The 16,877-nt window shown below is 39.4% G+C and overlaps 1 protein-coding gene across 2 annotated transcripts in view; it reads right to left on the bottom strand.

Moving 5' to 3' along the window:
• Positions 1 to 16,877, bottom strand: part of AGK (acylglycerol kinase) — a 31,565-nt gene that overhangs the window by 10,245 nt on the left and 4,443 nt on the right. For both annotated transcript variants that reach the window (XM_090144454.1, XM_031589804.2), the window contains exons 2-10: positions 14,905 to 14,944; positions 11,559 to 11,638; positions 10,274 to 10,349; positions 8,838 to 8,930; positions 7,853 to 7,885; positions 5,813 to 5,907; positions 4,090 to 4,159; positions 3,219 to 3,298; positions 1,138 to 1,195 (exon numbers count right to left, since the gene is read on the bottom strand). In XM_090144454.1, the coding sequence (XP_090000580.1) occupies positions 1,138 to 1,195; positions 3,219 to 3,298; positions 4,090 to 4,159; positions 5,813 to 5,907; positions 7,853 to 7,885; positions 8,838 to 8,930; positions 10,274 to 10,349; positions 11,559 to 11,638; positions 14,905 to 14,944 (625 nt within the window). The remainder of the gene's footprint in view (positions 1 to 1,137; positions 1,196 to 3,218; positions 3,299 to 4,089; positions 4,160 to 5,812; positions 5,908 to 7,852; positions 7,886 to 8,837; positions 8,931 to 10,273; positions 10,350 to 11,558; positions 11,639 to 14,904; positions 14,945 to 16,877) is intronic.

The following is a 16,877-nucleotide window of genomic DNA, read 5'->3' as shown; positions in this document are numbered from 1 at the left end:
ATTTCTTTTTAAAATGTATGTCCAAGGACAACTGCAGCAAAATCAACAAAGATATAGTGCACAGCAGCAAGGACAAGCTTGAAAAAGATTAAACTCAGCAGACTGGGATCATTTCTTATAGAAATTAACAAAATGGTAACATAAGAGGCACATAAAGCAATGGATAATACAACTGGGGGAGATATCAGGTAGAATTTTTTTTCTCTTAATAGCTGAAAAAGTGAGTATTTCTCTTTAACCTTCAGCAGGTTAAACAGATCTTTTAAATGCAGAATGAATAACTCACCAGTGAGACTCACTATCACTGCCACTCACTGAGGCCTCAATAAAAGTGAGAAAGGGGCTGGAGAGAGGTGAAGAACAAATTTCTCCTTAGAATATCAGCATACAGAATCATCATCTCAAATCTCTTGGGGATGGGGAGCAGGGGGAAATCTTTCATGAATACATTACAGTCTAACTCCTTGGCTGCACGATCTCATCTACCATGGCAGCTTCTGGGTATCCCCACAGCCTTTTCATGAGGCTCCTTGTATGTTCAGAGAGCAATGAAAGGCACGTGAGAGAAAGTTCCTTGCCTCTCAAGCAGATCAAATTTTCATCTTTCTAGGGTCAATTTTAAGCAAGATAAAGGTGAGATATAAGCTCTGAATCTTCATGTTCATTTTGCTACACATGGAAAACTGATTATCAACAGTCATTAGCAGTCTAATTATAAATATAACTTCTGCCAGATGAATAAATCATAATGAAGTGTTATCATAATAAATACTGTCTAGAAAAGGTGACAGAACATGTCAAATGCTATGTTCAGCACCACTACTAATCTCCAGCTCTGAAGGCGGTTACTGGCTCCCTCTGGTGATCTTGCAGCAACAGATTCTTAGAAAAGATTTTCTGTAAGGCAGAGGTATTCTGCCTCCCCTTCACCTCTTCAAAAGTTAGAAATTTTTAACAACTTCTAGGTTTTTCAATGAGTGGAGTTTCACTCCCATTTTATATTGCTACCAGAATTTCAGAAAAGAATGCAGATAACGTGTACAAAGCAGTCAGCCTTTTCATTTCCAAGCTACACAATCATCAAAAACACTTCCCCACAATTCTTCAGGTTGTTTTTTTTTTGTTTTTTTTTTTTACCTTTAACGTACTGAAAAAGTGAGCTGCTTTGGTTTTCAGGGGCCCTAGGTACCAGTACCTGAAAAAAGAACAGAAAGAACTCTTAAGATATCCAGGAGATGATACTGGAAGAAGGAGAAATCTTGTATGAAGTTAGGGCGCATAGATTTGTTTGCCAAGTTAGTGCTCTCCTACAGTGTTCAGCTTTGTGATACCACAAGTTTCAACACACCAGCAGCTTAGCAGTGACATTCCGTTCTTGAGTTACAGATCACTAACACAAAAAGCAGTATACAATCTTCCCTACAGGGAGCCTGACATCTGAGTAGCAGAATTTTACCTAGTTAGGCAATACAACTGGGACTAATTTTAAGGTTTGTGATCTACCAGTTGGTGAGATGCATCTCTACAATATGCAGTGAAGAATGAAGTTGGAGGAAACAAGCAAAAAGATCAGCAGCAAGAGATCAGAACAGGAGAAACATGCATTTGCCCCAAAGTATTCTCAGACCTAAATCGATGTTTTACAAAATAAAAATCCTGTTGGTCACAAAATACAGTACAGAATCTAAAGACGTGACTACACTTAGGTAGGCTTGGTACAAATTTTGATCACTGTCTTCCACAAAAGGTCAACAACGTACATTAAGCACCATCAGCTCAACAGCACTGAAGTTGTAAGGCTATCATTAACTACTAGGGCGTGCAGCAGTCACACCACTTCTATTAAGCCATGAAATTGTCTGTAAAACAACAAATCCTCAAAAACGTAAAACTCAGCACTATGTATCCACCAGGACAGTGCTTAGCTTAGAGATAACCAGGCACATTTTTAGAACTGTGGCTTACAGCTCAGCTCCCTTTGTAGAAGGTACCTTTTCAGCTTTACTGGAACACTAAAAGTTCACTTAGCCCAGTATTCCATCTTTGTCAGGGATCAAATGTACACCTAGAGAGAAGTATAAAAAGAGGACAAGGACACAGGGTCCTTAACCCAAGCTTGCTGAGCCCCTCTATTCAATTGTGGCTAAAGTGCTTCCTAAGCTGAGCATGTTTTCTGGGCATTCAAAAACATTCATGGAAAAATGAAGTTTGTAGTCATTCACACTGCCCCAAGCCCCAAGTACAAAAGGTGCTGCCAAGTCTCCAGCATGGTGTTCATGACCCCTATGAAAGGCAGCTGCTGCAGGAAAAGATGCAAAGGCTGACACTAGGTATAAAATAGGGCATAGGTGGGAAGTCTAATAAGAACACAGAGAGGAGAGAAGTGCACTTCCTTAATCTTGGGGCTGCAATTAGAAGGAGAGCCTGCAGCATAGCCAAGTCAGCACAAGCAACCAGGCATATCCCATGCTTCTCAAGGACAAGCACCCGGGCCATTTACTGCATCTCTCCTATCCCACATCACCTCTCAAACCTACTTGATTATCTGTCAGTTACCAGAGGTTGGCTATCTCCTGCTTCCCTGCAGGCAGCTCATTCACAAAACATATCATATTTACTTAGTGGTCAGCAGCACCCTGCCTTGCAATTCTTCTATGGCAGTCTGAGGAATGAGCTGATTTGGCCCTGCTGCTCTTTCACCAGATAATGCCAGTAATTTGATACACATAGACAGTGGCATGTTAAATATCCACTTGGATAAAACCCAACAATTATTAGTTTAGCATTCAGAAAACCGTCATCAGACAGTATGGTCCATGTCATTTCTGGCAGGAGCTGAAGGGCATTTCTACTGCATCTGATGTCCCTTGTTGGTATTGAGTTACAGAATCTCCATCTTTTCATTGGCAACTAATGAAAAACAACGGTCCATCACTTTATTTAGACTTTACTCAAGGGAGAGTTTTTTCCACCAATGCTGCCTGAACAAAGGTCCAGAAATGGACACCAAAAGGCAAGAGGAAAGCAATAACCTTAAGAATCAGTCAGCACTAAATACATGTTTATTTCAAATGACAAAAACCCTGAAATGTTTTACATTCGTGTGTAATTTAAAGAGTTGGTGCTTCTGCCTGTCAAATGTCTACATTCAAAAAAGGCTTCTTTGCAACAGAGGTTTATTTTTTAGAGAAGATGCTTCAAAAATGATGTTTTCTTACTTGCTAACTTTAACTCCTGCATCTCTATAAGATCCCCATCTTAAGCCGCTCAGCGCATACACAGGCTGTTCCTTTTCTCCCTGTAAAGAAAATTAAAAAGTGCAAAATTGCATTCTCTCATCTTTTTTCCAACTTTGTTTTTTGAAAGCAGAGAAATTTCATTTCTATAGAAAACCTGAATTCTGATTAATCCCAGAAGAGAAATTTCACAGAAAAGGCATGATAAATAGCTAACAGCCATAAAGGTTAACCTGAATTTAAGTGTTACACATTCCATTTACTCCCAGCGAGAAATATAAAACATGAATTTTTTAAAGGGTTGACTGAGTTTGACTGCACACCCAGCAATAGCCATTTCATTCTGTGGATAGTGTCAGCCAAGAGCAAGGTGTTCTTACACAGCAATACTAAGTTCTTGCTGCAGAAATGTCTGTTCTACAACATAACTGAAAAATAATAGATACTAAAAAAAACCATACGGAACACAGCCAAACGTTTTCCCATTTCACATCTTTCAGTCTGAAAAAGAAAGTTATTAATTCTGCAATACACATGAATTTATTAAATCAGCTTAGACAGCTATTGTTATCTCTCACTACTTCTAGAGAAATATTAGTTAAGTTTTGCATTCATCTAAACTCTCTTAACTCCCCCCAGAATATATTCAGCCATTCAGCCAAGTATTTTCTCCATTTTAGATTAGGCTATGTTGTAGCATACAGTGGAGAAATGACTGCCAACAAGACTGCTGATAGAATAAGCCAAAATTCATAGCAGCACGACACAGAGGAAAAGTAGTCTATTTAAACAGAACAATGGAGGATAGGAAAGTTTCAGGAATGCTGGGTGCCAAACAAGCAGATGTTTTTACCTTGATCTGCAACACATCAAGTGGAACTGTCTCTCCCTTCAAAATGGCCAAGGTAGCATTAGTAATATGTCTGCAAAACAAACAGGAAAGAAGGAAAACAAACAGGAAGGCAGAAGGAATAAGCTTTAAAATGTTTTTATTGTTCTTGTTTTTTTTTCCCCCAGCAGACTCGACCAGCATCCTTGTGGGGCTTTTTCTTGTAGAAAAGACTATGCAGCCCCAAAATAAGAATTCTGACAAAGTGCTGCTCCTCCTTGAAATCAGAAAGCAAACAAGGTGGGAGCAAGCTGTGACAAAGACTAACAAAGCCCAAAGGCATCCTAACAAGCAGCAAAGACCAGAAAAGCAAAAGGAAGTCCCCAGCCTAAACTCTGCAGAGACATTACTCCTTCTTCAGCTAATCTACCAGATTACCAACTCTGTGTAACCTCAGTGCACCAACTCTGTTAGCTGCTGTTTTGGATATGTATTAAGGATCCAAAAATAGTTTTATTGGTGGCAAGGGTAACAACCTAGGATGAAGGGTCAGCATGAGACCCACACGTCTGGGACTGCATTACCTTGGTACACTAAGATGTTTTGAAGTTCTTAAACGATTTAAAGCTATTAGCATTATTAGCAGTGGTCATTTTGTTCTGGCCTCCATTAAGTCAGGGACATTAACTAAGATACTGCCTTATTTCTTGTCATAAAAGGTAGCACCAGTGACTTTGTAACCAAAGTGCTCTTGCTCACAAAAGAAATCTCCATACTCAGGCTTTGAAGCATGTATTTCATTGAAACCTCTTTTTTTCCTCTAATTAAACAAAGTTTGGTAAAATTTAAATTCCACACTGCTTAATTCCACTGTTTCAGCTGGAAAACAACCAAGCCAAACAGTTTTCAGATCCAACCCAATATCACATGGGTGAATCAACAAGTGAAACTGCCTTTGGCTTCATCAGGCTTAGGATACTGAGACAGAGAAGGAAGCTGTTTCTTTCTCAGCCTTTCTTTTCTCCCAGGTCCTGCCTTTCAGCAATATCTATGCAATTCCTACACTCAAAAGAATAGCTCTAATAGTGACAAAGGAACCAAAGTATTTCTTTTTAAAATATCACTTCTACACTCCTTAAGTCAGGTTCAGCTACATGTGCGGGCTGTTCAGCAACCTATTGACCAAATTCCTTTCAGCTTCACCAGCATGCTGCAGTATCACCTGCACAGTTCATTACCCGGGGACAAAAAGATCACTCATTTCAAACAGCTTCTTTAGAACTCAAATATAAATTATTATTTTAATCTTTGCTGCTGATTGCAGCCTTGTCCATCCTGCTGAGCTTCAAAGCACTCTGGTGGCGTTAATGAAGGATGTTATGCCAGTTGGCTCGTGGATTTTGTGTGAGGGATACCAGCAAGGGTCCCATGAATAAGAATGCTAATTAGTCACTGGGAGAACCAGAGTGAACAGATTTCAGTAGCAAGGAGAAATATATTTGTTAGCATGAAAGGAAAGGGAGAAAATATTGAAAGGGAATGAAGTGTGAGGAAAAGAAAGATTAACTGACTAGACTCTGGTTTAGAAGCGGACAAAAAAATCTTATATCAAACTGAATCATCAGGCTCTGTCCAGAGACTGCCAACTTCCATGTAACACAGAAGAAAAAGAAAGTGTTGAACTACCAAGAAGCACTGCTCCTTGAAAACAAACAAAAGCTACCTTTCAGAAACACATAATACTTACTGTACTTGGTTCACACTCTCAGGGTAGAGTGTGTGGCTCAAAGTGCAGGTCTTTCCAAGAGGTATAAATCCTATAGGAATCTTACTGAAGGCAGCCTGGACACAGAAGGGGAGTAAAATAACATTTGCATCAGCTGAATGAAGCTTTCTGTGTGGAGATCACAGCTGTGTCTGATATCACCCTCTGGCACTAAGCAGTCAGGCACTTCCTTAAATGAGGCAGTAATACATAATGACTCAGAACACGGCATCCAAATCTCTGAACCCACCACTGCCAACTGGGTGCAAAGGAGCTCTCTGTAATCATTACGAGAATTGTTACATGCAGGTTGGCACACACATCCTAACTAATGCATGGATTCTGTCAGCAATCTGCCATTCTTCTTAATACTGATGGAGGCAGAGCAAGCTCTGAATCTCATTTACCACTGCAGAAATGCCACTCTGGTAGAGTAACCTTGTATGGCAAAGAGATTTTCTCAGTTAAGAAAAGGAAATTAATTGATTCTTCTGGCATCCAAATCACAAAGCAGCAGAAGGTCTAATTTTTGAAACTCACTGACCATGTTATTTTTCAGTTCAGCAAAAGGGCTTGTTGGAGGAGCAAGTTATTACACCGTACCTGAAAATAAACTGTGCTTCTCAGATCATGTCAGCAAATCAGTGTAAACTACTGCATATCACATTGTATATCTCCCTCCTTGGTGCTGCTACCAGCAATGCCACAGCACTGCAAATCCACGCTGGCTAACCAACATCACTCTCACTTCATGCCTACCTGCTCTTCCTTGTTATCTCTGTCTCACCTGCAAGTCTTAACACACTTCAAACGTCCTTCGCTCATCTTCAGCTTTGCTTTACAGCCTGCAGAAGACAGGCTGCTCACAGCAAATGCAGTCATACACTGTTCCCTTGTCTACTAGAACCCAGGTTTCTGGAACACCTTGCACAGGCTCTACAATATCCAGACAACAGTGGCATGACATAACCGTGAAAGGGAAGCAGAGCACAAACTGAGGGGACTGAGCTGCAAGTCTCTACTCCTAGGGCAGAGTGATATGAAGGGCAAGGAGAATTTCCAGGCCAAAAACATGAAGCAACTATCACAAGGCAATATTCCACCCAAAATAGTGCTGGTTGCAGAATTTTCTATGTTACTGCAGATCAACATGAGATACATCAAGGTAAGACAAAAATACAAAAGAAATAACTAGCCAGTAAAGCCTCCAAAATGTTTCTTCCAGAATCCTTAGATTACAGAGATCTCAGGGGTCACTTACAACAACACTAAATTTAAACACTAAACCTGATATCTCAGAATGGATACAGCTAGCACCTCATAAAAAACACTGGCAGAGCTGCAGAGTTTCTCTTGTCACACTCAGACGAGACAACTGCCTAAACAGATACAATTCTAGCTGCCAAGGATACCATCAGAATCTTCTCTGGATCATTTAGTTGAGCTTTTGCCAGCTCCTGTCAGAAGGTTTTGGGAACAATGATCCCCCCCCCTCCTTTCTTCAATAACACTGTCCTCCCTCTCTGAAAAGAAAAATCTCTCTCATTTCCATTTCCATTCGGAGGGTTCCACCTTGGGAGGCTACAATTAGTTCTCTGTAGCTATCTACACAGGGAGATTCACTGCATGAAAAAAAAAAGCACACCAATCTTAAAACAACATTTGGGCAAACCCAAATTGAGTTTCAAGTCTGTACAAATACAAGAAAAACTTGTATTTTTTGCCCAATACTTGTGCCAAACAAAGCATACACAGCTGTATGTAGGTCTCTCAAAGACGTGCATTTGGCTTCTCAACAAATCCTGCTGGAAACTCCCCAGAGACATGACTTAAGAGCCACTGTATTCCCCAAGAAAAGAAAACAACAACAACGGGAAGTACTGCAGGATGCTAGCATGGCTGACTCACTACACAGCAAACTGGCTTGGTATTAGCAAGCAACAACATCTGCAGAAGCCAGGTTGGACCAAGAGATCACAGTGGATTCACAAGACACCTTTTCTAGGAAATAAACTTCCTCACCTCATCTGCTCTGCGAAGAAGTCCAGTTATGACCTGAAAAACATGAGAAAGGCTCACCTTTGAGAATTCTGTTTGCTTTGACAGTGGAAAGCTATGAAAAATTATACATATTTATCTTCTGCAAAGATTTAAGAAGCAGCTACTCTTTTTTACTACTGCTTGCATGGAAAAGGACACACGTCCAGCATGCAAACATGGTAGAAACAGCAGAGTTGAGTGCACATGAGTATGTGTTGACATCACAACTGATGCCAGCATAAATGTTTAAACACAGAATAGACCAAGACAGCCCTGCATAAACGCAAGGACAGCACGGCTAAGTGTGCAATTAACAATAACTGATTTTAAGGCAGGAGAAACATCTAGATGGATTCCAACCACTTTATTTTAAAACCACTTCATTTCATTTAGCCATTGCCTGATGAAGTCAGTAGTTAGCATTCCAGGAAATGCTTTAGTAAAAAACAATCTGCCTTGAAAGAGAGTATTCCCCAGTTCTGTTGGCAGTATGCTCTTGCCATTAATCGTCTTGACAACAGACATTTATTAAATGCATACCATGCTTACTATTGCTCCCATATAAATTTTAAATTATTTGATTCCCATTTAGGAAAACTTACATTCATTCTCAGAAGTACAGACAGGCTAGGAATGAGCTTTGAAAATTAAACTATTACACTTACATTACACAGAAAGAAAAAGTTGGAAACAATTCTCCCCAAATAATTTTCTCATTGTGGAGTTATTCTGGAAGACAGTTATGCTGAACACTCTTGTTTCCATCATCACTTTTAGGCAAATAAAAAACAGTGGAGTTTTCTTACCCTTATAAGATTATAATAGTGACTTAATACACAGATGTGGAAATGGACAAATCTCCTATGTAATGACTACAGTGATGTTGTTGCACGTTACAAAGACTCAGTCTTCTCACCCTCGGCCTTGCTACAATTCTCAGCAAACCAGGACAAAACTGCAGCCATACCTCTTGTACTGTGCCATCTCCTCCTGCAATAATGATCAGATCTGTGTTTTCCATCAGTTCCATCAGTTTTTTTGCTTGTCCTTCGTAATCAGTCTGAAGAAACAGAAATTCAAACATGAGAAATCAGGTGTGATTATTCCTAGGGTATATATGTATGTATTTTTCACATACAGAAGAGAATAAGAGTAAACTACCAATTTATTTAATAGTTATTTTCACATAAGTACACAGTACTGTAGGCTTCTTCTATAACATTCTCTTAAACTTCTTCAACTTAAGAAACCAGTCCTCTGCCAAATACAGTGTAAAAAAATAAACACACACACACAGCCTAATGAGGCTCTCATTTAGTAGATATAGAATATCCAGAAATAATCAAATTTGAGGACAGTTTTACATTCAAATAAATCCACAAACAAACCACTCTTGCAGAAAAAAGCCTCTTTAGAGTCAAAGTGATTGAGTGCATCTCCTGAAGCACAGAATCAGCTATACCAAGGGCTGCTGTGCCCAACAGCAGGCTAGGAAAGCTGCTAAAAACCAGTTTAGCATTAAGGAGTATGCTGGCTTTCTAAACTAGCAAACCATTTTCTGCAAAATGAATGCTTTTTCAAAGACATACCAGGCCCAGTAGTGGCCTAGCTCTGTTCTGATCACATTCCAAATCTGAAGTTAAAAAGCGTTAAGTTTTAATTTTTGCAGAACATTTTTTCTCTTAAGCTGGGACTGTGTGATCTATATGATCAAAGAGGGGCATTAATAAAAACAGCATCTTAACACTAAACAGAAGCTTAAGAAAATATATTCCAAAACAGAAATACATATATTGCAGGGCATAGTACTAAACAATCCACAAATCACAGCCTCAAAAACCTGCAAAGAGATAGGGATCCGTTCACATTTACTTTTTCTCTTTCCAAAGAAATCCTCTCAGCTAAGTCAAGCCATTTACAGCTCAGTGTTCTGCTTCCATGAATTATCTGGGGATACACTGAGAAATTTTTAGGGTGAAAACACAAAGTTATTTTTAATTAACTTGAAGATATTCCACTGCACATCAAAGCTCCTTGCTTCTGAATTCTGCAAGTTGAAGCAGAACTGACAATTTCAGCAGCAACAGGCATGCACCACTAACCAGCAGGCAAGTATTGAGAGATTTTTCTCTCAAAAACGAATTATAGAAGGGCTGCTTTAGACAGTCAGGCATGTACATGTACTGCTTTAGCTGAAAATTTTATAGCTCAGTACACAGTTTGTAAATTAACTGTGAATTAAAAGGATTAAATACCTTTTTAAAATCTCAATAATTATTTCCTCCCAGCAGATGCCTAGAAGACAACTGAGAATTTCAATTACATCCAAAATTGGACTTCAATTTCTCAAAAGAAAGCAAAGCAGACACTGTATTTCTATTTGCAGAACCTATCAGTTCTTACCGTAACTATATTTACATCCAAGCCAGACAGGTGCAAAATCGGAGCAGCATTTTTCTCAAAAAGGTTCCTGGCTTTGCTAGAAGAAAACAACAAAGGAAAAGCAGACATCAGTCGGGTGGCAAAAGAAAAAAACAAAAGTAAAGTAATTACTGAATAACAACAAGAAAAGTAGTTAAAAACAGAGCACACAGTTTACGTTATCAGGCACCCAAGCTGCTACCCAAAGATGAAATGTCATTTGTTTCTGAAACTCCTATCTGAGATGTCAGCTTTTTGTTGCAGTTTTATTACATGCAGAAGGTTGTCTGGCTTTCTCCAAAATTAGTTTTAAAAGTCAAAATGAAATCTCCAGAGAGAAAGTTACTAAAAAAAAGAAAAGAAGTAACAACATGCAGAGCAGCAGGCTTTAAAAGCACAAAAAAAAAAAAAATCCTATTAGGTTTTTACAAAGATTTTTCTTTTTTTTAAATAACATTTACTTTTATATATATACTTTTTATATCATTAAATAAATATAGAAGCAAAGTCTTATCTGACCTTCTTCTGATACAGGATTTGTGCACGTTAATGCTTTTAACTCCATAGTAAAAGAGTTATTTGTTATCTATAAATTACTTACAAGCAGAAATATGAGAGATTTAAATTTAAAGTTGAGACTTTAATTTATTAACACTAGGCATTTTTTAGTCGTAGATGTTTTGTGTAAAGGCACACAAGTCCAAGCATTTCCATGTCAGATACATCACTCCGATGATATCTGTACTGAACCCCCCAGAGATGCAGCTGAGAAGTTGAGCTGATGAGCAGAAGCAGACACACATCATATCCAAGATTTTTTTTTTTTTACTAAATGAGTATGCAAAAGCAGCAGCAGACCTCTTCCAGGAGTCTTGCTCTGAACCCATATTTAGCCTCCCAGTTTGTGGGCACATCGCTTTCAAGGACATGCTCCTACAGAAGTCAGATCACTGAGGATAACCTCAACTCTAAAAGAAATCAAGGTCAACTTTCTATCGTTTTTGACGTAAACATGTCACATACAAAGGGAGGTAGAGGAATGACAAAGACTCAAATGCAGGGTAAAGTATCTGGAAATCGTTCTTTCAACTCAAGCATCTAATTCTATTTGCCATCCCAACATCTTCAGTGATAAATACTTTGGTGTAGTTACACAGTAGCAGCTTGGCATCAGACGGGGACAAAAATGAGCTCAAAAATTGGCCAGCTTTTATAGTGAATGGCAATTAGATATATAGAAAGGGGAGTAAGGGAGGGGGAATTTTACCCTTTGCAAGCTGCTGGATTGAGGAAAACTGTCGCTTTCTTCAAAGGCATACTGGAAGGAATCAGTTCATTGCCAAAAACCTAAACAAGAGAAAAAGATCACAGTTCAGTTTAAGAACGTTGGTAAGGGAGTTCAGATTAATCCATCTCCACAAATAGCAACAAGCTTTCAAGCCTCAAAACATTCAAATGGCTTCCATCTTCAGTCACTGTACAGGTCTCCTATTCAAACATCAGAACTCTTAGCAACACAATGCCAGCATCACAAGAAATCTGCATCTGTTTTAAGATTCATCCACCTTTTCCTTTTCGTCAGCTTCTAGCTTTCTGCCATGGGAAGAAAGACCCATGATACTGCAGTCTCTCCATAACAATCACCGAATTCCTCTTCAACTTTTCATCCCATTCTGAATAGGTGCCTTTATTTTAAATTCTTTGAGAGCTACCTCACACAGCCTCTTGTACACTTCAGTTGTTTATACCCATCTCCATGGTTTTCCAGCACGAGGGGCAAGAAAAGGCAAAGCCCCAACATTACTCCCTTCTCTGCAAGAGCCCTCTCGGCTCACCTCAAGGCATCCCCACTACCACACACATCAAACTGGTTCTGAGCCCAGCAGTGCCGATGTGTTCAGCAACACCAACCAGAAAACTCAGAAGCAAAGCAGGAACAAAAGACTGCTGTGCTGAACACAAGACTCAACTGTCTCTGCTTTCTTCTCCTTTAAAGCTTTATCCCCCGTCAGGAATTTTTATCTTGAAGGTGGACATGGTGCACAAAACACTGTAGATTTTAGTGATCATCATCTGCTTGAAGTTGAAAGGACTTTCCCTCACCAACTTTGTTAAGGAAGCCTCAACTGGAAGGAGCTGGTCATGCCATGGAAATATTCAAACTTTTTCAAGGAAGTTGCTGTGAGCAAAGAAATGGTCAAAGAAATGGCAACAAACCAACAGTTCTTAGTTTTACCAAAAAAAAAAAAAAAAAAAGGCAAAAAAATGATTCCGTGTTTTACTGCAGTTGTCAGAGGGGCAGGAATGGGAAAGATATGACACATCACAGCTGTTAGAAAGGATTATTTACTTGGGAGAGCACAACGTAATGCATTTGCTTGCTCTAAACAACCTAAACAGGCTCATAAAAATGTACGAGTACTGGCATGACTATTTCTTTATAAAACAGATGAGGACATTTATGTTACATACAGGAACATTTCCAAAACAAATTCTGGTTTTCAAGACAGGAAATAAAAAAAATAATAATGCAACATTCTTTAAGTTTTGCGGTGTCAACTTAAGGCCGGACATTAAAAATGATTATTGAATAGACAAGAAGGTATAATTTCAGAAAGGCAATATCCTTTTTAGCTCCTTATTAAATGTACAAATGCAAGTCCTGCATTTCTGGACTTGGAGGAAGAAACTCGCTACTTTGTGATTATGAAAAACCCATTCTGTGAGGCTTAACAATGCTTTATGAATGCAAACAGAGATGTGATATGCCTTTACAAGAAATTATCCCCACCTGACTGACTAACCAGTTTGCCACCTAAGCAGGATCTATTCAATACACAACCAGAGCTCAGTAACATCAGCCAGAGCCCACATCTGTGAAGAAAGTCCATAGCCAGCTGACACTGGTTTATTCAAGAGAAGGATGTGTAAAAGGTTTTCAGTTTTGTAAATGGGTTCTTTATTGTGGAATCCTTCTATCATCGTCTGCTTCCCTAAGGCTGTCATCACAAACTCATCTTTAAATTCAGACGTGTGTGGTGGAATTTCTGCAGGAAGTATTGCTGTAGGGGATTCTTTGGCAGGAAGGTGGGTTATCACTAATGTGGTACTGTACTAGGCTTAAGAACTCAAAAAAACATATATAAAAATAATAGGGAAAACTTCCTGCTTTACCCCAACAAGCCTTATTATGGAGAGAGTCTGCCTCTATTTTGCCCAGCACTTACACAATGCTATAAAAGCTAACACCATTTTTCAAACAATTACAGATTGCTGCTATTCCAAAGAACAAATCAGACATTTAATGCCTCACTGCTATATTGCTGTGTTCTCAAGCAGTATTTGGCACTGACACTTTGGTGAGAATGAAAATTACAGTGAGAATTGATTACTAAGCCTTCTGGTTCACTCCTTTCTAACGCAGGAGTCTTCCACAGGATATTTTCCCAAGCTTTGCCCCCTGCAATTGTAAGAAGCTCTACTGACAGTGCTATGGCACTTTCATTTACAAGAATAAGCCATAATGGAATAGATCCCATCGCTTAATTGCTGGAATTAACAAACAATTAACAAAGTAAAGTTAGAATTTCCACAACAGAACCATCTTCTTGTGTCAGTCCTTCCTTAGCAGTTATGACAACACGCACACTTAGATCTTGAAATTTCTCTTCATACATCACTTCATCAATACCTTTCTTTTTTTAATGCCAGGAATTGGTCAGCATGCGTCAAACACTGAGGCAAAAACTGCTATTTTTGGCAATATAAAAACAACTTCTGTCACCGTGAGATCTCTGCAGTGAAAATTAATATAGAAAACATAAAAATGAAGAACAACAGATAGTCTGAGCTGAAATTGCATTTCACTCTGAAGGTATGATTTATGGAAGTAATATTTTTTTGCTTTTTATTTATCATTATATTTTTCATTACACATTACTATTTTTTCTATTATCATTCTAGAAGACTTTAGTTCCCTTACATCTGTTTTGGCAAAAAAGTTCCACAGTTCAGATCAGGTTGCTGTGAACATCTTTCCCTCAACATCTGGCAGCCCCAAATTGGGATTATTCAGTGCACTGCAGCTAAGAAGCAGGGTAACCTCAAGCAGTGCACTTTAATGAGAAAAATAGTTTTTATCATTCTCCTTAGGCCCCAGTACGTAGCAGTGATGGGAGCAGTATCACACCCTAACAGCTGGCACAGGGAAGCGAGCTTGAAATTAACTCCTAGGAGGTAGAAAGACTCCTAAAATCTACACCATACAACCAAGGCAATCAGAGCCATCAGCACAGCATCCCTGACACATGCATGGAGGAATTCAGTTTGCAGCAATGGAGGTACGGGTAGCTGGAGCAGTGGCTGAAACCTCACACCCCAGTGAGGGCACTGTGCCATCCGTTGCAACAGCAGAGTCAGGGCACGGCGGGTACGGAGCCCCAGCTTTGGGCTGCAGGCCTGCCTGCCCTTTGGCACTGGAGCAAGGGAACACAGATGGCAGCATTGCAAGGCTTGTCACGTAGAGAGGGCCAGCTGGGAACATCTCAGGAGCCCTGCACAAGCAAGATAAGAGGGGGATTTTAATCTAATTTTATCATTTTAAGCGGTATTACCTGGGCTTCTAGGCACGCAGCTCTCCGTAGCAGGTTATCGCTATTAGATAAAACAGAACAGAGAGCAGACATTAGGTTGAGTAAGTTTAAAACAATCTTCTCTTTTTCAAGATAAAGGTGTGTACCCTTTTCACACGTGCTCTGACAGTTCTAAAATAAAAATGCAGTTTCTTTAAGGCCTGTTTGACACATGTTTAAGGATAAAACGCACCCTTTTAAGCACATTCTGCATGCGCACACAAACACCCTTTCTACAGTAAACAGAAAACAAAGACCAGTGTGCTGAGATTACATAAGCCATGAGACACTGCAGCACTGTGATTTATTTTTGAATTGGTACATAACTGCACTCCAGATCCAAGCTGCTTTTCCTTTAAAAATAAAATTTAATACTGCTTGTTATTTATACTGAAGGTACTTACCATTCTGGGATTACAAGAGAAAGGATTTAGAGTTGACTTTATGCATAACTTCTGTAGACTTAAATCTTTGTGTGTTACAGCTGTGAACACTCCCTCTCCCAGTCTGTAAGGTGACCACATTAATGCAGGGCCTACCACCTAGCCAGGTCTGAGCATGGACTAAGTAAGGCCAGAGAGGTGAAATAATCCAATATACCTCAGTGAGACTTCAAAATAAAGAAGCAAATATCAGTATTAGAAATGCCACTGATAGTCATGTCAGAAAGAGACTCCAGACTCTAATCTGTATGCTCGCCATCAGTGACATGAGCAAAGTGGAAGACAGTATGCTGGTGGTAAGCAAATTGGAAGTAGAGCTACTGAGTGTGCAGTACACTTCAATTCTTCTTCAGACCAAAAAAATGCCCCATTGGGCTTCAGAGACAGAAAAATGAGTCCTGTTCTGTAGAACCCTGCTTCATCTGTCCTCTGGCTACTAGACATTCCCCTCTGTGCCAAAACCAATGATCCATCAGCTCTCCCTCAGCAGTATCTGGCAAGTCAGTTTGTTATTGTATCAAAAATCACAAGTACAAAAAAAAAATATATAAGTTACAGTCAGCATAATGCATGCTACACCCATTAAAAAGATCCAAGGCAAGCCATGAAAACCATTTGACTACGGAAGGAGCACATTCCTGCCACAAACTGTTGTCCATTGGGCCAAATTCTGCAGTGGAAATGGCAGAAGAGTTGGCAATGCCTTGGTCAGAATGATGGACCACAGCAGGAGTATGACCTGTACAATGTCACAAGCTTACGCTATTTACCAAAGGAGCCAGGTAAGCTATTGGCACTGACAACACCTACAGGTGCTGCAGTGTCCTAAAGGGAGAAGTAGGGTGACTTTAGGAAAGATATAAAGCTCTGAAAAAATAACTCTACAGAAAAAAAAAAGAAAGAAAGAAAGAAAGAAAGAAAGACACAGATTTATTCTTAGTAATAATAAAAATACCACTGGAGAACTCATTCTGGAAAAAGAAAATATGTAAATAACAGCTCACCAAGATAACAAGTAACTGGAATGTCTAAAAAACTCCTCAGAGGCATAAGCATGTTTTTAACTGTCATAAAACCAAAGCAGTAAGCCATTTGTATTAAGTATCCAAATATGACCTAGAGGAGCAGCACTTGTGTTTGATTACAACAATATAAGGAAAGAGCATCAGTTAAAATAACTCTGCCTGGAAAGGTTTGTGTACAGGGCTAAACTGAAGTGCCATAGCTAATTCCAGGTCCATCAAGGCAGGCTATGCCCACACTGCCCTATCTGGGACAGAGACCAGAAGAACCATTTATTGATCAGTAACTCAGAGATGATTTGACGTTCCTCAGCACACACAATCCCACACCATCCCCACCACATTCACAGGTAGAACGTATATTTTAAAGCTATCTAAGTTCAGCCTAATGATGCCAGGCAAGAGGAAGATGTTTATATCCTTAACGTGTTGCGTCAGTGCTTTGCTATCTTCACCTCTAAGGGGAAAAAGAAGCACAAGTGCAGCACAC

The sequence above is a fragment of the Phasianus colchicus genome, chromosome 1, assembly GCF_987193195.1.
Source record: "Phasianus colchicus chromosome 1, bPhaCol1.hap1.1, whole genome shotgun sequence".
Taxonomy (NCBI): domain Eukaryota; kingdom Metazoa; phylum Chordata; class Aves; order Galliformes; family Phasianidae; genus Phasianus; species Phasianus colchicus.
This window is presented reverse-complemented; position numbering and strand designations above follow the sequence as displayed.